We start from the raw sequence: 25,554 nt of genomic DNA, 5'->3' as shown, positions 1-25,554 counted from the left end.
TTTGTAAATGATGAGCTCATTCACAAGGGTGAAATCACTATTTTGGACCGATGCATCTATGAATCCCAATGCCCATGTATCCTTTGCATACTCTACAGGGATCAAATGTCTCCAATCCTCGAATACATCTGTTATCGAGCTCAAGTGGGGTCTTCGTGACAAGGCATCTGCTACTATATTCTGTGTACCTTTGAAATAGGTAATATCAAATTCATATGCCTGTAATTTACATACCCATTTCTACTGCCTGTCATTAAGATCTCGTTGCCCCAGGAAATGTCTTAGGCTATTATGGTCGATTTTTATGTTGAATTTGCTACCAACTAAATATTGTCTGCATTTGGCCAAAGCATGCATTATGGCCAATATTTCCTTATCATAAATGCTGAAGCTCCTTTTAGACCCCCTGAGCTTCCTACTCTCATAAGCAATTAGGTGCTTGTCTTGCATAAGCATTGCTCCAACACCTTCGCCAAATACATCACAATGTAGCTCAAAAGATTTGCTGAAATCTAGTAATGCTAGCACTAGACAAGAAGTCATCAACTCCTTGAATTTATCAAAACACTGTTGTGCCTCAAGAGTCCATAAGAAAGCCCCCCTTTTCATCAAGTCCGTCAAGGGTGCTGCATGCCTAGAATATCCACTAACAAACCTCTTGTAGAACCCACACAACCCCAAGAATTCTCTCAATTGTGTAAGGTTCACTGGAGTAGGCCACTCAATAATAGCATGAATCTTTTTAGGATCCATGCGTACTCCCTGAGCATTGATAATGTGACCCAAATATAATAACTTTGATAATTCCAAATCACATTTGGACTCCTTTGCATACAAGGACTCCCTGCTCAAAATGCTCAACACAGTGTCTAAGTGCCGCACATGCTCATCCCATGTCCTACTATACACCAGGATGTCATCAAAGAAGACTAACACAAATTCCCTCAACTGATGTTGAAAGGCCCTGTTCATTGTGGACTAAAAAGTAGCTGGAGCATTAGTTAGCCCAAATGGCATAACTACAAACTCAAAATGGCCACAATGACACTTGAATGCTGTTTTCTCTATATTCTGCTCTTTGACTCGAATCTAATGATAGCCTAATCTCAAATCAATTTTGGAGAAGAAATATGCTCCATGTAGCTCATCTAATAACTCATCACTCCGTGGGATGGGGTCCCTGTTTTTGAAAGTCTTCTTGTTCAGGACTTTGTAATCTATGCACATCCTAAGAGTTCCATCCTTTTTCTTCACCAAAACCACAGAAGAAGCGAAAGACGACTTACTTGGTCAAATCTGCCCCATAGCAAATAGTTCCATGATGGTTTTCTCGATCTCATCCTTCAATCTCTTTCGATGCCTGTAGGGTATGATCATGATGAGTTTAGCACCCTCTAACTCAATAATATGCTCAATACCTCTATCTGGAGGTCTACTTGGTGGTATTTCACTGAAAACCTTATAGCGCTTGATTCTCAATTCCTGTATGTTTGGTTGATATTCTGAATTTTGCTCCCCCTGTGATGGCATTAAAGTGCAACGAGCTGCCCACTCAACTTGGTCATGTCTCAACAAGCTCTCCATGTGTGTGCAAGACATCAACCTAAACCCACTGTCACGAATGGCCTTAAGTATATGGGTCTTCCCATCTGATTGAAACTTCATCTCCATATCTCTCAAATTGAGAGTAACCTCCCCAATATCATATAACCATGTCATACCTAGAACCAAATCTGTATCACTCATGTTAACAACATAAAAATTTGCTTTGAAATCAAAGTTGTTGATTTTTAGGGGTAGACCTATAATCTTCCTATCACATTTGAAGATGTAGCCATCAACTACCCTCACTCGTAGACCCTCAAACTGCATTGTCTGTATCCCATTCCTTTCAATCAACCTAGAATCAATAAAATTGTGAGTAGCACCTATATCAAGCAAAATGATAACTCGTTGATCAGTCAATACCCCTCTCATCCTAAATGAGCCCTCTTGTTGTACACTAGTGAGACAGGCCTCCTTAAGTCTTCCCTTAGTCTTCTCATCACCTGTAGCCATTTTGTTCAACTTTTCATCATCTGTGCCTCCTTTTTCTTCAATTGATTCCTCATTTTCAGATTTTTGCTCCGAATTTTCAAAATAAGAATCCTCATAATAAGCCCACATAACCCTGTTTGCTTTCCCATTTGACCTCAAAGGACAATCATGGTTCATGTGTAATATCCCTTTTCAGATATTTTACCCAAAAACCCAATATATATTTGCAGATTTCAAATCCGAACAGTAACACAATATTCAAGATAAATTCTAGAATTTAGATCGATTTCTAATTAGTAGATTTACATACAATAAACTCAGAAAACTTGTTTATTTCTCCAATAATCAGAAAGTACATACATAACCAATAGTTAATACAAATAGCCGCTAAGCAATGTTACTGTACTATACAACAACAATACAATAACATGCAACAATCCAAGTAATCCAATCTTATACACAGAAATAACAGTCAGATTGGAAATATAAATAAACTTGTAAGAAGGCTAGGTTTGCGTCCAACCTTCAAAGATTCTTCAAAGGTTTGCATCTTAGAAGAAATAACCAGCAACTGTTTCTAGCTCCCAGATTAATATATACTTTGAATATTATAATCTTCATATATCCTCCCATGTAGATTTTGTTGTACCTTTATCACTTTTTCCCAATGTGATGCACGCATCTTTAAGCAATGTGGGATAAAGCACCTTTTTTGTCCTTTAGTCACTTAAATGAACATAGTACTTTTAAAATAAAGTGACAAGTTAAATGAACTTTTAAAGTCACTTAGCCAGTAAACCATATAATCGTTAGGCATTAAAATAACTAACCAAACGAACTCAGATAAGCATGTGCAATAGCTCGTTGGAAAGCTTTCGGCGAGACGCTTCCAACCCAACATTGAGATATCATGACTACTAAGCTCTGTTTACTTACTAAAAATAGTAAGCATCCAGACAACCTGCCATAACTGCTCTGATGGGTCTGAAACTGGAAATGTCTAGGCCAAATCTCGAACTAAACTCCTTAAAGAACCTTCTCGCCCCGAAACCTAGGCAAAGTGAGCCAGCAACACTGAATTATAATATCCTAGAAAAAGGGGACATTACAAAGCCTCCCTTCTCAAAGATTGCTTGCCCTCAAGCAATCCGCTCATATCTGTAGAAATCAAATGCCAGGATCCCATACTCTTTTCGAGAATGAGGTTCTATTCCTCAGTCAATATACCCCAGCATGCCTCTTCTCAAACTTAGAATGGTGAAACAGTACAATAGGAATCAATGTGCCAAATAACTGAATGCCAAGATTCCAAGTCTCACCATAAATGGACACCAACTGCCATGTGTTGTTGCCCTATCTGCCAATACCCTCAGTCAGGATGAAAGCCTCCCTCCATGAGTGACCCTGTGAATCTCTACTGTCAAGTGAAGATGAGAGCTCAACAATATACCAATATTCACCCCAAGATGATAGCAACCCAACTCTTCAACAAGATCCTCGATAAAAAGCAATACATAGGGATGCTCCACTTGGATCCCAATTGAGAACTCATGTGCTGTCCGAGATACCACTGATCAACTCTTGTAGTATCTGCACCATTGTACCACTGTACCACTTCGGCAATATTTGTACCGATGACAATGGCAGATCCAGCCAATCTGACTCCACCACTATATCACCCTGGTGGAAACAGAGTAATCCTAATCTCTGGAACTTTGATGTGTCAGAAGGCTGAAACACACAGATCATAGTCACAACATAATCCACTAGATGTAAGATACTATTAACACATGGATCCCCGATCAACCAATACATTGTGTCAAACCTGTCGCCACCTGGATCCCAAAACAATCGAACTCCAGAACCATTTGCCATATAGAGGTAAAAATACTCGGTACTGTCTATAACACAACATCTCTCTACAGCTCCCGCTAAACTCCCATGGTTGTGATAACTAACCAAACTATCATGCCAACTGACACCATAGTTGTCCTGTAACCACGTACCCTTAAGAGAACTTTGTGACATAGAAGTAGAAAACTATGTTGGATACATATCAACATGATGTATAACCGATAGCTTTCCTTGCAAGTAATCCCCCACAAACAGCTGAGTTGGATGCTTGCATGATTGCATCTGCTAATCCCACCTTCCGAAGATGGTGAATACCCATCCCACAAAGGATGATATAATTCTAGAACCAACCCACACCGATCCATCATCAAGTCCTTCGTGCGTGGGTCAAAAGAAAAATGATGAGCACTCCTCACTGTGTATTCGCGGTAAAATGCTCCAACCTCTGTCAATGGCTCATCACTAAAAACACTTGAATCAAGCAGCTGATCCCTTTGACTCTGAAAATCAACAACCCGGCATCCAAGATCAGTTGCATGGAATGAAGTGACAAATTTGCTTCCAGGAGATGGAAACAAATCAACATGAGAGCTATACTCCCAACCGGATGACACTCTGCGAATGCCCTGTGTGGATGACACAGTAGCGTCGTGTACTACCACACAACTTTCAGGAGAATCCACCATTGTGACACAAGAGCTACCAATAAATTGTCTTGTATCAACTGTCACGACACTAACCTCAGGAGAATTCGATACAACTAGTGGTTCTCTACTATTTCCCACCAAGGTACTAGTCCCAGCTGAAATATCTGTAATAGATGTAACCACATCCCTACTACAACCCATGGATATAAAATTCTTATCAACTGCCTCTGTATGTAACTGTACTATATCTGTAGTTGGTGGAGACTGTGCCAAACTCAACTCCTCTGTAAGCTTCTCAATCTATAATTGTGACTCTTGAAGGGCTAACTGGGCACTTTGCAAAGAGTCCATAGTCACCTCAAGCTCATGAGTGAGCTTATCAACCTTCTCCTCGTTTCCTTGCAATGCAACATAACAAATGCGATCCCACTCGAGAAGGAAATCTCTATCTGCAAGTAGTTGTAGGTAATTTTGGTTCATCATTCCAATCGCTTCTCGGAGTGCATGTATCTTTGCAAGGGAAAAAACACTATCACCATGCTCATTTGTCAAAGGAGTACTCCAACCATAGATGGCCAACATTTGACGAGCAACATCAAAATGCTTAACGGTTGTGGCAACCATCCTATCAATAACCTTCAATTGGCTTGCTAAATGATGATCCCCTTGTGACGAAACAATTCCACACAAATCCTCCAATTTGTCATCCGCATTGTGATATGAGGCTGAATCAATGTCACTCACCATATATAAGCAACATCGTGTATGCTATCATCTAGGCACTCCTCAATATCTACGGTTTTGTTGCTATGCACCTCATAGGATGGCTCAACCGACGAGGTAGAAACTGCTAATATAACAATATCTTCACACTCTTCCACTTTCAAGGTGGCTGCATGTCCATCCACATCATGATCTTGGGATTCATTGTCATCAAATGAATTTTTTGATTCGTTTTCCAAGATCTGATTTTTGCCCTCCATAAGATCAGCTGTATGATGGTCACTAACTGCTGGAAATTCATCATAGAAGCTTTTAGATACTATAGAGACCTCTTGTTCCTCTTTCTCTTTGTTCTGTGATGTAGTCCTCTTAACAGTGGAAACCATACCTTGTGCCACTTTATCTAGTTTTGTAGGGTCTAAAATCAATTCATTCATCCTTTTCTGATTTTCATCCAACCTTTCCAAACTTTGTTTAAGCTGCTCCATACTCTTGTCCCACTGCTTCTGGTTACTTGGAGTAAACATGATTAACTAACTGATTCAAATGCTGCAATGATCTCCGACTGTTATGAGTTTTAAATTCTAACACTGCTGTATGAAGAAGACGGCTTAAATTTGATCCTGGCCTCTTTCACGTGTCTGCATCTGATATCACAGATTTCATTGCTGGTGTGAAATGATTTAATGGATGTGGCCATGGTATCGTGAGCTCATGCTGCTGTGTTATAACCACATTCGGTCGTACCTTCTCCTGGATGAGTTTGTAAACTCACCGTAATAATCTGAACTTGAATTTTATGATCAAAATGCTGACTGTATAGCTGAGATGGATTTTTTTTTTGGTCAAACAGTTCACAGACCTTCTGAAGCAAAACCCAAACCACTGTATGATTGTTTACTGACTTAGTGCATAGAGAATTCCAAACAGCTCAATGTATTTGATCAACGTGCATAAGAGCTCAATTTCTCACATTGAAATTAGCCAACAAATAAAGTTCACTGTTTACCCAAATAAAATTATGAAATCTGATACATTAAAAACCAGCTCGTATACACTCACTCAAAGCCCACGAATTTGGTGATACCACTGTAATAATCTGAACGTGAGTTTAGAATTCAAATGCTGTATTTGGTGTACTTTTACTGTTGAGGAAATTTCATCAAACAATTTGTAAACAATCTAAATATATCTCTGTCTCAGCATTAAAGGAAACTTCCAGTTCAAACACAAGCTCAAAATTTATATCCGGTAGATGTTATCAAGAAACCACAAGTTTCAGACCTTCTAACAATGAATATAGTTTCAGCATTAGAATTCCATTACTCAGAAATTTCAGATTCAATGACTGAACCACCTTAATCACTCAAGTAAATTTAATAATAATATCCACACTAAGAACTGGGCATTATTTCAGTCATTATTTTGCTTTGAAAGTAATAGTCATTCCTGAATAAGGAATGTAAAGACAATACAGATGTTTAAGTTCATATAGAGTATAAGGAATGACAATCCCGTGAGAGGTGAAGGAAACCGTTTAGACTTGTGATGCCCAGTGATTACATTCCAACTCGAAATGCACCAAACTTACAGCTCTGACTCCTGCACTTTATAGTAATGCAATATCACTGCTAGACGACAACCCATATTCTTTTTCCTTGTACCCAACTTAGCCACTGTTGAACGCTTGGAAATTACCCTACTGCTCGACGGGAATGTATCCACCTGTTCGAAATTACTCCTGAGATGGCTGCCGTAGCACACCAAGACCTCCATGCAGTCTTAAGACCTTCCTAATGCTGTGCGAATGTGACTTGCTGTGATGGTTTGGAGAATATGTGATACCAAGGTCCGCCCAGTTATTTCAAGCACATGTTTTTAACACTGCCCAAGTTTCTTTGGAGTGATACACACCGACCCCCTGAGACCTTTCTTTCTCCAAAAATGGCGACGTCCTGGTTGGAAATAGAAATGGAAACCACACACGTTTGAACTGCCCTTGCTCAATGACTTCCAGCAGTACAGTCAACACCATGTAAATCACGAACTCCTGAAAACGAAATGGAACTGTCTCATTTAGTGGCTCGGCCCAGCTACTTGGACTCTCCTACTATGTTGATATTAATCCCGTTTATTCATGCACTCTGATCCCAGGGTGACCTGTAGGTCATTTTTTTTACTTCCTAATTGTATGTGCTGTACGCTGTGAGGTAGGCCACCCAAATGGCGTGAGATTCTTTGCTCGAAAGGTGAACATCCAACTCATATCCAACCTGTCTGCTAGCAAAACAACCACAGTATTTTTACTGGTCGCATTTAGAAGTAACCTGCGGCATTCATAGAGTAAAGCACTTGTATTCACCAAGCCGGCTGTGCAAATATTAATGTTTTCAACCTGTGATAAGTTATCCGACTATGGTAAAAGGAATACTCCAACGTCCAAGCAAAACCCAATGCGAATCTGTTAAGAAATAAGACGGGTAGTTCCCAGGATGCCGACCAAGAAAAACAAGATGACAGTAACTCCTCTGCAATTCCTCTTGATTACTACGCCCAGGTTGGTTCTCCAAACAAAAAAACAATCAACAGGAACTCGGATTTGCAAAACGAAAACCTTCAGATTATGAACACTCCACTGACTCAAGTTTCCTTACCTTCCATAGCCTGTTCTACTGAAACTTCTTCCCTGCATTGCCAATTTCTTGCCCAACCTATATATTGCCAATTAGAAAGAAGATTAGGGTGACGTCCAATCTCTGCTGTAAACTAACTTGAGGGTTTTCGTCCTCTGAGTTCAAACCAGTCAAGCAACTAGAACATGAAATGCATTGGTTTTATATTTCTTTTTTGTATTTCCACAGGATGGCAGGATTCTTGGCTCTGATACCACTGTAATATCCCTTTCCGGATATTTTACCCAAAAACCCAATATATATTTGCAGATTTCAAATCCGAACAGTAACCCAATATTCAAGATAAATTCCAGAATTTAGATTGATTTCTAATCAGCTGATTTACATACAATAAACTCAGAAAACTTGTTTATTTCTCCAATAATCAGAAAGTACATACATAACCAGTAGTTAATACAAATAGCCGCTAAGCAATGTTACTGTACTATACAACAGCAATCAATAACATGCAACAATCCAAGTAATCTAATCTTATACACAGAAATAACAGTCAAATTGGAAATATAAATAAACTTGTAAGAAGGCTAGGTTTGCGTCCAGCCTTCAAAAATTCTTCAAGGGTTTGCATTTTAGAAGAAATAACCAGCAATTGTTTCCAGCTCCCAGATTAATATTTACTTTGAATATTATAATATTTATATATCCTCCCATGTAGAGTCTGTTGTACCTTTATCACTTTTCCCAATGTGATGCACGCATCTTTAAGCAATGTGGGGTAAAGCACCTTTTTTGTCCTTTAGTCACTTAAATGAACATAGTACTTTTAAAATAAAGTGACAAGTTAAATGAACTTTTAAAGTTACTTAGCCAGTAAACCATATAATCGTTAGGCATTAAAATAACTGACCAAACGAACTCAGATAAGCACATGCAATAGCTCGTTGGAAAGCTCTTGGCGAGACGCTTCCAACCCAATATTGAGATATTACGACTACTGAGCTTTGTTTACTTACTAAAAATAGTAAGCATCTAGACAACCTGTCATAACTGCTCTGATGGGTCCAAAACTAGAAATTTCTAGGCCAATTCTCAAACTAAACCCCATAAAGAACCTTCTCGCCTCAAAACCTAGGTGAAGTGAGCCGGCAACATTGAATTATAATGTCCCAGAAAAAGGGGACATTACATCATGTCATAGAGTCCTTTGCAATAAAAACAAAGTTGTTTCTTCCTTAAATCATTCAATGTCTCTCTATCCAAAGGAGCAAATGAGTTATCTTTATTTTCAACCTTTGTTTCATTCCTTCTAGGTTTCTTGAACAATGGTTTGTTGTCTTTGTTAGATGATGCACCCTTTGACGAAAATTTATTTTGTGGGGCTGCTTGTTCCATACTTCTAATCTTCTTAATCGCATCTTGCAAATTGAATGGATCAAAGGCTTTTTCCCAACCCTTCAGTGGTTCAGATAATCCTTCAATGAACAAAACAACCAATCTCCTATCTGAGATATCTGGCATCATGACAGATAGCCTATGGAAGTCACTAATGAAATATTCCAATCTGCCTGTCTATCTCAACTGTGTCAACTCCCTGAAGTAGAATTCTGGATCCTTTTTATCAAACCTCTCTACCAACCTATCTACAAAGTCTTGATATGAAGTCACCTGGTTATCTTGAAGGGTAACCATCCCATGGTACCACCAATCATGTGTAGCTCCCTCTAAATGTAGCATGGCATATTGTATTGCCTCCACTTTTGTCATAGGTCTTAGTGCTAAGAAGGTATCAAGCTTGTGAATCCAAGCTTGCGCTATCGTTCTACCACTATCATCAAATGTAGTCAAGGAAAGCTTCTTTGTAGCGCGCTTTAGTTCATTATCCTCGCCACGAGGTCGCCTATCCTGTCTTGCTGTCCTGTAATGCTTGTAGCATGCTTTAGTTCATTATCCTTGCCACAAGGTCTCCTATCTTGTCTCACTGTCTTGTAATTCTTGTAGTGCGCTTTAGTTCACTATCCTCGCCACAAGGTCTCCTATCCTGTCTCGTCCTATAATGCTCTTTCCTTAGGTTAACAAATTGCTCAAATGTCATCCTCCCTCGCACCTGTGGAGCTAATAAATCCCATCCGTCATTTGCAGCCATGAGGATATCTGTGAACGTCTCCTCTCTTTCTTATTTTGTAGGTACTATCTTAGGCTCATCTCTAATGAAGGTAGGACGAGTAGGCTTGTCTATTGTCCTAGAGTGCGTCCTATGAACTCTAGGCAACCCTACTGCACTCCTGTTATCCCCTTGCTCCTGATTCTATTTGCCCTGTGGGTTCATGCATTGAACCATGGTGGTTAGTGCTTGCAAAGCCCGAGCCATCCACTCCTATCTTGTAACCATTGCTTTGAAAAACTCTCTTGTTTCCTCATCCTCATTCCTATTTGTTAGAAACAATAACATCAAAATGAACTAAGATAAAAGAATTATCAATTAATCCAAGAGAGTTTGTGAAAATAGTTACCATAAACTTGGATCCAACGAGAGAGAGTAAAAGAATGAACAATCACCAATGAATCAACAAGAGGAGACAAAAATTTGAAAGGGGAAAGCAAAGAAAACCCCTTGTGAATAATATGAATGAGGCAAATGCCTAAAGAATGAAAGAAGGAGAGAGAAGAGAGAAAATGGAGCCACTGGCTCATTACAAGAACTACATAGTGATTGTGTGTTAAGAATGAGAGAGAAACATCTCTTATAAAGAGATGAGAGGAGTTATTTGTAACTCCTATGTGAATGATTGCCACATTCATAAGTGTGTGCATAACAAGTGTCATAATCCTCTTAAGGAGGAATAACTATTTTCCTTAATAAAGGAATTACATAATAGACTTGTCCTCACATGTGGACTAGAGGACAAACAACATAAGGGATACCTTGGTTTATTCCATTTAATAAATACAATCAAGGAAAGATTATAAATTCTAACACTCCCCTTTAATCTTTACTTGGGGAAATTGGATCAAAGGGTATTAAACCCAAATTTTTACAATGAAAATAGCAGCAAATTGATCTTTGACAATGTCTTCTTTTATGCAAAAGGTCTCTTGTGAGTGTAGGTAGATCTTCGTACAGTCGAGAGAGAAGTGGATAGGTCATAAAAGTACACCAAATCTTGAATGTGCTGGATGGATTACTTGGAAAACATAGACACAAGGAACAAGACAACTATCCACAGGAAGTAGTTCATCTTATATGCAAATTAGAAATCCTTTGAATAAGGATAATAAAACTCACATAGAGAAACAATGAAGAAAATAAAACATGTTACCACAAAGCAATGGAGATAACCAGATATCAAATTGAAGTATATGCTCAAAATATTATCAAAAAGTTTGATTAGAATTCTCATGAACGGGATATTATACTAATGTACTAATGACCATAGACAAGGCCAACTAATGATACGTGCATCAACCTTGCATCAATCACGTGGATATAGACAGTCCACTTAATGAATCATCCCACTGCAAGTTAATGGGTGATCAATCCATAACATGCATGACTCATGATCTAAGCAATAAAGTATGCAGATCATTATCACATTAATATATGAAAATAAAGTAAAAAGAGACACATGCTGATCAAATTAGTATTATGATGATTTGTAAGGATACTCAAACGAATGGATTATGAGGGTGTAACAACATATTGCCTTCAAATTGGAAATCCATCATGGATAAGCAACTCCATTGCCATGAGGGGAAAAAAAAATCATCATGGGTCAAAACAACTTTCTCAAATAGAGTCTCCAATATTGGAGTGCTCCAAGATATGGTAGCCTCGTCACCTATCAAAAAAATGAGCAGGGTGTAGGAAGTCATACCATGAATAAATCACAACTAGGAGCATACACCAAGGAGACATGTAGAATGGAATGGGAAATCCCCATAAAAAAAAAATATCATCCTCGCATTGAGGAACAAAATGGAACAACATGGAGAGAAACTCCATAAATATTAACTTTTCAAAGTAGAGCATATAGAATCAAATGGAGGGAAACTCCATATAAATATTAATCTTTCAAAGTGGAACCAATAGAACCAAATGGAGGGAAACTCCATATAAAATGAGTGCACACCAATATAGGATGAAGGTATACTCCATGGGCCGGATAAGGAAACTATGTATCAGTTATACTGAGGGGACCTACAGAGTTATCCTTGAAAACAATTGGCTCCCTATGCAACTCAAAATATCATATAAATCATGTATATCAATGGTATAAAACCATAAAGTGCCAACATGGGCATAGAATGATGCTATAAATGCATAATAGTGCAACTATGTGCACATCAAAATATCACAATAAGGTCGAAGGCAAATGTGTAAGATAACTCATAATCCAATCAAAATGAATTAAACTTTATTTCAAAATGCAGAGATCCAAGGATGATCAAAATAAACAAAATATGTATATCAGGTATAAAATTCCATTGAGGGTAAACATGAGTACTTAATTCATTTTGTGAAGGTATATATCGATTTCTGAATTATTATAGTCATAAAATTATATATTTATCTGGGTATATATGTGTGCACTCATATATACTTAAATAAATATATGTAAATGATAAGTCACAATATTGAGAGGATCCTTCTAAAAAATATATATATCAAGTAAAAATGAACATTTTGAATAAAGACAAAATCTCTTATTAATTTTTGATAAATGTGAAATAACAAAATCTAATCACAATAATTAGTAATGACTGCCAAAGCAAAATAGAGTACTCTTTTTTGTTAAAAAAAAATATAACCGAATTTTTAGAATGATGAAAGCCGAAAAAGCATCTTACACGAACAACTAAAAAAAACTCTTAATTTTGTGCATACATGAACAGAGACGTTAAAGCAATGATTATAAAAGTTTAGCAGTTACAAAAGAATATAACTAGAATAGATAGTTGCAAGTAAGCCAAAAAAGAATCTGCTAACATGCATTGGGCAGTCAACAATGTAATCGAATAGAAAAGAAAAAAACTTCTATAAGATGCAAACAAAGAGAATGAAGTAGAGAGAAGCATTTAGAGTTTTACTTCAAAAAAAACTTCAGTCGAGCTGATTCTAGGTGAAGGTAAAGCATATAAAAGTAGTGCATGCAAAAGTATCTTTTTTTCATGAGAAAAAAAACTTATATTCCTTATGTATTTAATGCAGGTTGCAGAGAGGAAATGGATCACAAAGTGCTGAATCTCCGAGTGATGATTCCCATTTTAACATGGGAATTTCCACTGGAGTCAACATACCTGAGAGGAGATTTTGATGAACTATTTCAAGCAATGCCTGGAGAGGTGGAGCATGCAAAAAGGAGCATAATAGGAGATGGGGTGTTGAGGCCAAGAGCACCGCGTCCTATTTATCAAACACAAATATTGTCCATATTGTACTCAAACATATATGATATGTTACCTGAGTATAGGATGATGATGAAGATAGAAGAGGTCTGTATTAATCCACCTTTTGTGAATGTAGCCATACTAGATGAGGCAATCAGTAGTTATTCATTGCATGGTTCAAAGGCATGGATGGGAGGAATAATTCCCATCAAGAAGTTTGACGAGGATAAGGTACGAATGACTCTTTTGGATACAATGAGGATAGGACTGAGGCTAAGGAATCGCTTGTATTTTGAAAGGGAAATGATTCATATTGCAGGGCTACTGCCAGAGGACATGGTGGGTAGGGCATTTGCATTATTTGATGCAATCTTAGTTGTGGTCCGATATTGTGAAAATCGAAGGGTTTATCCTCAGATGAGGGCCTCTTTTGGGGATGACAACATAGGGATTATAGTGGAGTATTAATCAAGTGTAGGGGGTTGGGCCCAAAGGAGAGGGTTAAAAAAGTTAGGCATGCAATAGGTTTAGGTTTAATTATAATAGGAGAGAGAAAAAAAACATTTATGTACTGATTTTAATTGGAAAAAAAACTTACTGAATTAAATGTCTACATGCATTCATTTTAACATAGGAAAAGATGTTTTATCTATGTTAATTAGCAACAACTTCTCTTGTTAGTAGGATTTCTCTTTATTAGGCAAGAATTGGTTATGATAACTATTCTTTCTCGTGATATTATGAATAGTATTCTAAAAAAAATCTTGAGTTAAAATAACTTGACAGAGAATAACTTAAAAATAGACGTTATAGGTGAATAATGATGCAGACCTGCAAGAAAATGTTAGAGGAATAATAATCTTGCAACATGCAGAACAATTATTAAATTACTAAGGAATCTGCAAATATCCCTTTAAAGAAAACTATTTTAAAAAACTTAAAGTCAGACGTATCTGAATATGAATAAGGGCCAAATGTACAAGTTATAAATGAATTTTATAACTCGCAACGAAATAATTTATAACTTAAAAGAATTAAACTAAATTAAATTTATAACAGAATTCTAAATGTGATCAAAGGCCAAATATAGAGGTTATAAATTAGTTTTATAACGCACAATATGACCATTTGAAACGTATAAATGCTTAATGAAAGAAATAAAATAAAAATATTACATAACTTGGTTAATAAATGAATTGCTCAAAGTTTGTTATTAAAGAAATAAAAAACTTTAGATTAAAGTTAGCTTAAGAAAGAAAATAAAATATTAAACTTGAAACTTTAAATTAAAAAAAATTAGAGCAACTTCAAATCAGCTGACTGCAACCCAGATTCGCGTTGCCAATTATTACTTTACCCACTTCCCAACTACAGAGATGAAAACTAGAGTGAGCAAAACATATATGGGTTATTGTTCTGAGATCTTATATCGAGAATTATACTTAAATCTACTGTAATGGGATCATGGGGTTACAACATATTATGAAAAAGTTTGCGAGTCCCAAGATCTAGTGCCGGGAAGGAAAGTGTGCCAGGAAAAGATTGTCGGTGTGAGTGGGAAGTAGAAAAGAGTAATCTTGTGAGAAAGATTGACCAAGCATTAGCAGAGGTGGAAGAAATGAAGAAACGCAGATGTGAGGATGCCAAGGCTAACGACAAAGTGGTTGCCATGTTCGCTGCTCGGACACAGCAGTGGAAGGCAGAAAGAGCTCATTTACGGAAGCAACTGGAAATGCTTTTGAGGCAATCGGAGGTTCCTGAAACAAGCCCAAGCCCAAGCCCCTGTACGCAATGCACGAGAAAAGATGAGAAAATTGCAGGTTTGGAGGCTAAATCCTTTCAATTGAACAAAGAACTTGTTTCTGCCTTTGATCAGATCGAGTCTTGTGAGAGAGAGTGTAAAAATCTCTCCGAGGATAAGGAAAAATTGATACAGAGATTTGGTAAATTGCAGAAAGATGATGAAGAAAAAGGGGAAATTATCTCTTGTTTGTTAAGGAAATCAGGGGAGAAAGATGAGTTGGGCAGAGAGCTTTCAATTATGGAAATGCAAAGAAGGCAAGGAGATTCGATGGGGCTTGACAAGTCTCTGTATGCTGCACACATTAAACAAAGGCATTTGCAGGAGCTGGACGCATTTGAGAGGCAAATGAGAGCTAAAGATGAGAGGATGGAGGTTTTTCACCAAAAATTGCTCCATATGGAAGATGTGACAGAAAAATTGAAGGCAGAGAATGCAGGTCTCGCTAGGAGTTTAGAACAGGCGAAGCTCAAAATAGCGCATTTGGAAGTTCAGTTAAAGGACAGAGGCTCAATTTTAAAGTCGCCAAGCTTCCGGGACAAGGATAGAGCATTTTATCCATCTGGAGATGGCTGGCAGAGAGTCAATGGTGCAAAGATCAAGCTGGAAAAGGTTGTAGAAGAATTAACAAAGACTGCAAAACGCATAACGCACCAAGGTAAAAAAAACTAGGCTTGAGAATTACAAAAAATGAATAACGCAAGGCAAGTTTATGAATCCAGACTCAAAATAGGAGTTTTAAGAAGCCGAGAGAGGAGAGGAAAAATAATAGAAAGAAATCACAGTAAATGAGAAATTACTAAAAAGTAATAGATATCAAGAGAGAGACAAATTGTAAGGAATAGAAATTCACAGAGTTTCTAAATAAATAGATATGAATTAAATAAATATATATACTCAGAAAAATAATATGAATAGGTTGAGACCTCTTAAATGAAAAGGTTTTAATTAACTAATGTAGGTAGAAAGAAACTCTTAGAATTAAGAAGTGTTCCTTCAACACAACTTTAAAAAAAAAAAAATTGAAAATAAAGTTTAATCAAATAATAATAATAATATAGTGTGATAAAGTTAAAGTTTGATTAAATATTTAAAAAAATGCACAGTATACAATTTTTTTTTATGAAAATGCTATATAAATGCTATATATAAAAGATTAAATATAGAAGATTATTTAAAAAAAAATCATGAATAGGATTTAACTTTAATTGACTATAATGTAATGCATTATTATTTAGTGTTCCCTAAAATAAAATGTTAGAAAAATATATATATTTTAATTTTAAATATATAATAAAATATATATATATATATAAAAATTATGCTTAAATTGAATAAAAAACTACTTGGAACAAGAGCAAATAATAATAATAATTTTTTTTAATAAATATACCTACGTCAAAAAAAACAAGCTCCAACCTTTATCACTAAACTCAAAACAAGGATTAGTTTTGCTCTGATACCATGTTAGAAACAATAACATCGAAATGAACTAAGATAAAAGAATTATCAATTAATCCAAGAGAGTTTGTGAAAATAGTTACCATAAACTTGGATCCAACGAGAGAGAGTAAAAGAATGAACAATCACCAATGAATCAACAAGAGGAGACAAAGATTTGAAAGGGGAAACCAAAGAAAACCCCTTGTGAATAATATGAATGAGGCAAATGCTTAAAGAATGAAAGAAGGAGAGAGAAGAGAGAAAATGGAGCCACTGGCTCATTACAAGAACTACATAGTGATTGTGTGTTAAGAATGAGAGAGAAGCATCTCTTATAAAGAGATGAGAGGAGGAGTTATTTGTAACTCCCATGTGAATGATTGCCACATTCATAAGTGTGTGCATAACAAGTGTCATAATCCTCTTAAGGAGGAATAACTATTTTCCTTAATAAAGGAATTACAAAATAGATTTGTCCTCACATGTGGACTAGAGGACAAACAACATAAGGGATACCTTGGTTTATCCCATTTAATAAATACAACCAAGGAAAGATTATAAATTCTAACACTATTATCTCTTGGTGGGCTATCCTCTTGCCTGTCACCCATGGTGTCCAGTTGCATGTCAAATTCCTCTTCCCTGTTTGACAAAGCTCACTTGGAAGTGTAAAAACTGTGAGAGCCAACCTTAGACGGTTGCATGAGATTGCTAAACCCTCAAGATGGCAAGTTTTAGCTCTGATACCAATGTAATAATCTCAACCAGTTATAACTTCGTCAAACACCAAATTCTTCTCTAGTTCAATTGTTTAACATATCGTCAAACACTTTGCAAGCAAGCTTTGATACCAATGTAATATCACTTGTAATTATGATTTTAGTTTTCTGATTTTTTAACTTGAGAATTTCGTCAAATATTTTGCACATAAGGGATATATTGCAGATCTAAATTATGACTTCTTTCTAAATGCCAAACTTTTAATAAATATGCTTGCAAAGAACTCTAAAACATCTAACAAAGAAGATGCCAATGTTTTTGTATCTTTTTGAAACATATAACACTTGCTACAAATGAGAAAATATGCATCTACACCAATAAGACATTAGGGCAACAAATTCTAATGTAAAACTCTGATATAAATCAGATTACAAATAATTTCTAAATTCTTAAACATGCCCTAAGATATTCAAATCTATCCTCCATGAAATGCAAAATGAAATGGATAGAAAGTTGGAAACCACTCAAGAAATTTGGATTTTACATGTAGCGAGTCACTGTAGCAGTGATGACACTGTAACAATGTCCGACTTATACCTCCAATCGTACTCCACAATCTGGCCCTAGGCCACAAATTCGGCACAATGAAAAGACTGATTTGTCTTCTCCAATAGTTGCAATCCTTCGGAAGATCTTTCACCAATATGCTGAAATAGAACACTTGTATGATTTTCTCCCAATACCAAATTCATTGGGTATTTGACCAGCTCAAATGGAGGCACACAAAAGAACTCTATTCTCCAGTGGCAAATGTTGAAACCCTTGCTCAAAGCTCAAAGAAATCAAATAAGTAAATAATGGATGCCTAACAATGAAGCTCTCGCCTCTATTTATTCTTTTCCTTCACCCATGTAGAAGGAAATAAAATATTATTTAATTGCACTCTCTAGAAGTTTCCACCTTTCCAATACAATAATTAGTTGTGCTTCTAGAAAGTTAAACTAATTAAATATAAAGTCACCTTTAGATTTATTTATTGACTTTAATTTAATTTATTTCTCCTTATTTCTCCACTTAGCCTTCGGAGAATGAAAGGCTAAGAACTCCACTGAGGGTCTAAAAGATGGGGGACATTACATCTTTCCAGTACTCTTGTTGACATAATTATTATTTTGCGAACTCTACTCGTGTTAATACTAAATCCCAGTTACTCAGTTTATCTCCAACTAAACATCTCAACAGATTACCCAAGCTTCTGTTCACATCCTTTATCCGTCCATCAGTCTGTGGATGAAATGTAGAACTAAACTTCAACTCGGTATCCAGTTTCTTCCATAAAGTCTATTAGAAATAACCAACAAATTTACTGTCTCTGTCAAATTCAATACTTCTCGGTAATCCATGCAATCTAACAACCTCTTTAAAGAAAAACTCAACTACTTGCATTGCATCAGATATCTTCTTACATGGTATGAAATATGCCATCTTAGAAAATCTATCAGCAACAACAAATACAAAATCATGCTCTCTTGTAGTCCTCAGTAAGCCAAGAACAAAATCCCTACAGATATCACTCCAAGGTTTCTCAAGTATTGAAATAGGTGTATACAATCTAATATTCTAATTCATTCATTTTGTAGCTTGACAAACTCCACAACTTCTTACAAACTTCTGAACATCCTTATACAACTGTGACCAATAATACTTCTCCTTAAGCAAGCTCAAAGTTTTATCAATACCAAAGTGTCCAACCAGTCCACCATTATGTTTCTCCTTAATCAAATTAACTCTCATACATAATTGAACTCCTTTGAACAAGATACCTTCTTGAATGAAAAAATCTTCATACTTACTTGGTTGTTTTGATAGATTCGGTGTTTTGCACTCTATCCACGGCTCAGAAAAATTAGAGTCAATCTCATACAAATCCTTCATCTCATCAAAGCCAAGAACTTCAACCTTCATCTTTGTGAACAAAAATCTTCTGCTCAATGCATCTGCCACTCGGTTAGATACTCCACTCTTATGCTTGATCACAAATGTGAAATCCTGCAAATACTCAACCCACTTCACATGTCTCTGATTTAACTTATGCTGACTTCCCAAATATTGTAAAGCCTTATGATCAATATACAACACAAACTCCTTAGGAATCAAATAATGTCTCCATTTCTTCAAAGCTTGAACAATAACATAAAACTCTTGATCATGCACAAAATACTTCCTCTTAGCATCATTTAACTTCTCACTAAAGAAACCAATAGGTTTATCTTCTTGACTCAACACAACTCCAATGGCACCACCACTTGCATCACATTCAACTTGAAATACTTTGTTGAAATCAAGCAAAGCTAACACAGGTAATTCAGCAACCTTTTGTTTCAAATATTTAAAACTCTTATCAGCGCCATGTGTCCACTTGAAATCCTTTTTATCTCCTCTAATTGTCTTAATCATAACATTACAAACAAAACTGAAATTCTTTATAAACTTGCTGTAGAAACTCACTAAACCATGAAATAATCTTACCTCACATTCTCAGGTATAGGCCATTCAAAAATTGCTTTAACCTTCTCAAGACCATCTTCAAACCATAAGCTGAAATCACAAATCCCAAATATACAATCTCCTTCGTCAAGAATGAACTTTTCTTCAAATTGATCAACAACTTCTCCTCTTTCAATCTTTGTAACACTTGTCTAATATGCTCAAGATGCTCTTCAAGATTCTTCTTCCTAGGATTGTTACACTCAAAGGCTCTGTGTCCTTCCTCACTATTTTCTGATTCAGTAATGCAGAGGTTATCTCTCTTTGTTTGCTCTTTTTCTCCTTCCTATCGCTGTTTTTGCTGTTGGCAAGACTTCAGTCACTGCTTTGCCCTATCACACACTGGGCCTTAACCCCATCACAGTTGGTGGACCTGCCATAGCCCATACCCATTTTTTATATTTCAGTCAGTCTCGGCTCCATCTATTAAATACTGTCAAAGTTCAACTATATCAGCATCTTTCAGTTTCTGAACCATTTTGATGAATCTTTAGGTTATGTCTCTCTCTGTAAATGTTTGAAATTTGATAGTTTTCTTGTGACATTGATGGAGTTGAAAATCATGTGGACAAATTGAGTCAGTACTTTTCTTTCTCATATCGTGCCTATACGTGGTCTGAGGGCTGTTTCTTTTTTCTGTTCTTTTCCGATCTTAACCTTCAATTTTAATTAGGTGAATAATATCCAAGCCATGTGATATGGCTTCTATAGAGGATTTTATAACCTGTAGCTGGTTCTACAAGCCTTGAAATGGGTTGGAAGATGCTATGTTTCTCTGATCAGTGAGTTGACCATCAGAGATGTAAGTTCAGTACTTAGCATACATCTTGATCTATATATAACTAAAGCTTGAAAGCAGTTCCAGTACACATTACTGATCTGATTTTAAGTGGACAGATTAGATTTTATCATGATGAAATCAGGGATCATAATTGTATTTGTAACCACAAACAAAGAACAATATTTTGCTTCTACACATTACTGATCTGATAGTAAGTGGACAGATTAGAGTTTTATCATGACAAAATCAGGGAGTATAATTGTATTGTAATGACAAACAAAGAACAATATTTTGCTTCGTTGTGCAATTCTTAAATTTATGAAATTATACTTGACAAATAAATAAATTATAATTGCCTTATTTCTAGTTATTTGGTTTGGTATATTTACTATTTAGTCTCAATCAAGTCTCTGTGTTACCAGAAATTGAGCCATGTCTTCTAATACTGCTAACAGGTTTATGCAATGTACATGGTTTGTCATTTAGCTTTTGAATTTTTATAATTTGCATTTTAGTTCCCAAGTCTATTCATACAATTTGGCACTAACAATGACAGTTATTCTCGCTTTTTTTATTTTTACATGTGCAGAACAGATTATGATAATGATTGCTAAAGGAGGGTAGTGTCCTGCAATTGCATTCTGTTAGCCAAAAAAGCATGGAAACTGAAAATGCAGGAGAAGCCAGATTGAAGGATTCTTTATTTTCTGATTCTGTGCAAGAAGTTTGTTGAGATTTTTGTTTCAGCTTGACGTCAGCATTTCTTTGTAAAATGTGTTCATTTCATTTTGACAGTACTTTCTTGCACCGGCTTTAGGTTGGCCAAAGATATATTGTTTCAAGAACAAACTGCCAAGTTTCTGTTACTGGAAGTATCAAAATAAACAATATAAAAAGGAGATTATGACAAAATTCTGTGCAATTCCTGGAATAAGGTAGTGGAAAGTGTGGTATAAAATATGAATTTGAAAAATTAATTAAAAGTTTGGGTTAAAAACAAGAGTGGTATTGCAGATTTTTCTATCATCTAATTATAGATACAAGCAAGACTCTGAATGCTTGTTTGCGAGGCACAGTGGAGTTTGGACAGGCCAAGGGATACAAAGGATAGGATTAAATAATGTGTGTATTGTGTGTTATATCAAGGCTGTTGCGGCGTATTGTCATCATGTTTACATGGTTGGTTATTCCTCTTATCTCATTGTGGGCATTTTCACAGCTCCTGCCTTCAAGTCTTAGGTTTGAAATAACATCCTCTCGTCTGGCTTGCATTTTTGTGCTTTTGATTAGCATTGGTTGGTATGAAGTTATATTTCCATGGCTATGTGCCTGGAGACTGCGCCGGAATGCTCTAATGAAAGAGAAAGGAAGAGTAGAAGCACAGATGGCAGCCAGGTGGCGCAGAGAAGCAATACGCAAGTGCAGAAATTGCTCAACAGCATACAGAGATCAAAATCCTGGGAGTGGAAGATTCATGTGTGCATACTGTGGGCACATTTCACGGAGGCCTGTATTGGAAATAACTAAGCTGGATCCAGGTATTGCAGGTTCAGGAAATATGGAGAATTGTTATGGAAGTAACATGGGCACATTTCGACGGGTACGTAAGGGTGGAAAATGTTCACCAGGAGAGTCTTGTTCCGACTTATGTATGTTTATAGTAAAATCTATACAATTCCTTATGTTTTTTGTCAGTTGGTTTTGGAAGACTATGCAGAGGAAGAACTTTATAAGAGAACAAGAAACCTTAAATTCTGGATTAAAGGTGGATAAACAGACAAGTGAAGATAGGTGCAACTTTCATGTGAAGAAGGTTGAGAAAGCCAAGAGGAAAGCAGAGGAGAAGAGACAAGCTAGGTTAGTGAAGGAAATGCTTGAGGAAGAAGAGAGAAAGCAGAGAGAAGAGGTTACTAGATTAGTGGAGGAGAGAAGTAAGTTGAGGAATAAGAAATTGGAGGTTGAGAAAGACTTTGAAAGGGAAGTAGCCACGGAGAAGGAACATGAAATACATAGAGACAAGGAAAGAGGAAGGAGGCCACAGGGAATGAAGAATAGGAAGACACAGATTTCTACTAAGGATAATCTTTTAGTTGACGAGGAAGCGGTAAAATATAAAAAAGAAAGCAAAAAGGAGCAGATCAAACTAGAGGAAAATGGGGAAATGGGGAAAAGAATATCGGGAAGCACATCATGGTCGGTGACAGAGAACATGAAGAATGCAAAAAACTCCAAAATTCTACATTCAAATTTGCAAAAAGGGTTTAAAACAAATGGGCAAGCCAGGAAAGGAGTAATAAATTGTGCAGCACAGGTTAACACCTCACAATCTTCTGCTCCTACGAAATACTATATTATCTCTCATGGAAGCTCAGCTTCATATTCAAGTCCTGTAACGTGCTTATGTGGTGAAAAATTTGGGGAGAAATCAGGTAAAATAAATAGTTCACTACATGCTTCATCTAATGAAAATGGCTCTGCTGGATCAATTGGTCTAAACCGTGGGCAGGTTAACAATTCTGTTTGGAACAGGACAGCCTGTTTAAATACATGGAACAAAGGATCTCATCTTATGCCCAATGCCACTTCTAATAACAAAACATTGGTTACTGAGAGCAAGAAATGTGGAGATTTCGAGGCAGTGAAGCATGTAAATGGTTACATGAATAGACTAAATCTTTTGGAGTCAGATGTAAGTTGTGTAATGTTTTTATTGCATCTCTATCATTGTTTTAATTATCTGTACTGGAATGTAATTTGCATCTCCAAGTTTGTACACTTATTTGCACTGGTCTTTTGTTTTCTGTTTTTTTTTTCCACAATGTTTGCAACCTGGGAATTAAATACTCAAATTAGTATTTGAAAATGAGAGATTTAATTAAAATGGGAGACTTGATTCTTTTCGCTTGTGGATTACTGTTGCTAATCGTGGCTTTCAACTGATCAAGTGAGATGTGAATCATGCACAGCTCACTTTATTATGTATTTTTCCCTTGCTTTCAGAGTTTTGGTTGTCTTAATACATACACGCAATTGGCCTTTATTGACTTCCATGTGTAGCAATTATACAAATCAGCATCTGCTTGTTTTCTTTACTCATTTTGTGGATGCACGTTTGCATGCAAAATGTAAATTTTAATTGAGAAAATGGTATTTGTTTAGGTGGGAGTTGGGCTGGAAATGAGATCACAAGTAACAACCCACTTAAAATCATGTGAGGATCTGTATACAAGACCTCCAACATCTTCTGGAATGTCTCATAATTCAGTAATTGAAAGTAAGCTGAAAGAGGAGAAGAAGCCAATTGAAATAAGCAGAAGTTGCTTTGCAATGCAGGTCCCGCTGTCATCTTCACCTTCTACCAGCATCTCTTTTGGCTCATTTGAGCAAACCTCGCCTACTTTAGCAGCAGCTACAGCAAAATGTGGCAATTTAGTATCAGATTCAGGGTCTGCTGCACAACTAAGTACTTGTGGGGTTACTTCATCAGATTCTCATGCTTCTCCAGTTAGGAAGGTTACAGTTGGAAGTATTTCATATAAAGATTCCTTATATCAACAAGATGCCATATCATTGCCTGGTCATGTTACAGAATCTCTGGGAAGTTTTTCTGCAGCGGTTGGATCCAGCCCTTCAGAGACCAAAGCACGCGGAATTGAGTTGTCAGGTTGCTCACCCATATCTGCTCCAAGTCACAGGCCAGTGCATATTCCGTCTCCTGTTTCAAGAGCATTGACCACAGAATCTAATTGTAGTTTTCATGTTAATGGAGATAAGGTTTCCCGTATCACAGATTTATGGAGTTTACCATCCCTATTTTCAGATGTTTCAAATGAAAGTTATGAAAATAGAAATAGGCATATAGGGGAAGTGCCAAAGGTTGGGCTGTCTACGTTGGACACGTCATCACAATTTCTGGCTGCACAGAACATGCCCAATAAAGACAAATGTTTAACACAGCCATTTTCCCACAGTATTTCAGAAGCATATAGTGAACTTGAAAACCATATTCCTAGTTGCATTTTACCTTTATTGGAGAATGACAATTCCAATCAAGAGAATTGGGATGCCAATTTTTGTCCGAAACAACCAGTTTTTCAATGTGCTGTTGAAGTTTGCAATGAGCTGGATAGTCAACTGTTTCGTGCCAATTTTGTAAATTACATCAACCAAGGAGCAATTGAAAATTCCTTGAATGATGTAGAAGAGAATAAATTAACCATGTAAGCACTCTTCATAATCTTATTCAAGCATTTTCCGATATTGATTTTGTCACAGACAATTCTCAAGTTGTTCTTACTGTCAGTTTTGGAAAGCAATGAGGTATGCCAAAAGTCTATAAAATGCTTTTTCATTCTAGCATGGGTTTAGGTTTGGTATTTTGTTGCCGTAACTAAAAGATCATTTATATTGAGTTCTTAGCATGTATTAAGATGCATTTTATTATGCCATGATGATATGAATCTTCTAATTCTCTAGACCCATGAATTCAACTTTGTTTCATGACAAGCAGGAACTAACAAGGCATGATGGGGTTGCTTTAGACATGACCAAAAGAAACACTTTTGCTGAGACATTAGAGCTGGACATTTATGGCTTATCAATATGTTCCTTAATGATTTATTGTTTTTGTATATTTTATAATTTTATTTTTACCTTTTTCTTTTCTGATTTAGTTTTGCTGCTGAAACTTCTTTCGACATTTCCTCATTCCACGCAATTATAAAAATCAAAATGAGATTTGATAGTAACTGTCTGTCTTCCCTCAAATCTATATTTTGTTACAATAGGCTAATTGCTGGATAGTCATCAGAGATTTTTCACCTGTATGGCTGGGAATAGAGTCTGCTGACCATCTTATTGGGAGAGATCAAGGAGAGACCTACAAGATGATTATTAAGTCCAAGACTAATAGGTCAAACACTTAGCAAGTCTGTAGTGGCTAAACAAAAGAGGCAAGATAATGGAAGCTAAAAATACTTTGTT

At 36.4% G+C, this 25,554-nt stretch overlaps 2 protein-coding genes across 4 annotated transcripts in view; one reads left to right on the top strand and one right to left on the bottom strand.

Annotated features, from left to right (window-relative positions):
- The window catches only part of LOC149559409 (uncharacterized), a 67,542-nt gene extending 42,711 nt beyond the window's left edge, over positions 1-24,831 (top strand). For all 3 annotated transcript variants that reach the window (XM_089833311.1, XM_089833312.1, XM_089833310.1), the window contains exons 2-3: positions 21,161-23,260; positions 23,731-24,831. In XM_089833311.1, coding sequence (XP_089689437.1) covers positions 21,692-23,260; positions 23,731-24,795 — 2,634 coding nt within the window. In that variant the 5' untranslated portion in view covers positions 21,161-21,691 and the 3' untranslated portion in view covers positions 24,796-24,831. The remainder of the gene's footprint in view (positions 1-21,160; positions 23,261-23,730) is intronic.
- LOC149559410 (uncharacterized) lies at positions 1,291-2,214 on the bottom strand. The gene has a single exon (XM_089831422.1). It carries the CDS (start codon positions 2,212-2,214, stop codon positions 1,291-1,293), a length of 924 nt encoding a protein of 307 aa, XP_089687548.1.
- Positions 24,832-25,554: the final 723 nt, after the last annotated feature.

The sequence above is a fragment of the Cupressus sempervirens genome, chromosome 5 (genome assembly GCF_028749045.1).
Source record: "Cupressus sempervirens isolate cs-2001-9-10 chromosome 5, ASM2874904v1, whole genome shotgun sequence".
In the NCBI taxonomy this organism is placed as follows: Eukaryota; Viridiplantae; Streptophyta; class Pinopsida; order Cupressales; family Cupressaceae; genus Cupressus; species Cupressus sempervirens.
This window is presented reverse-complemented; position numbering and strand designations above follow the sequence as displayed.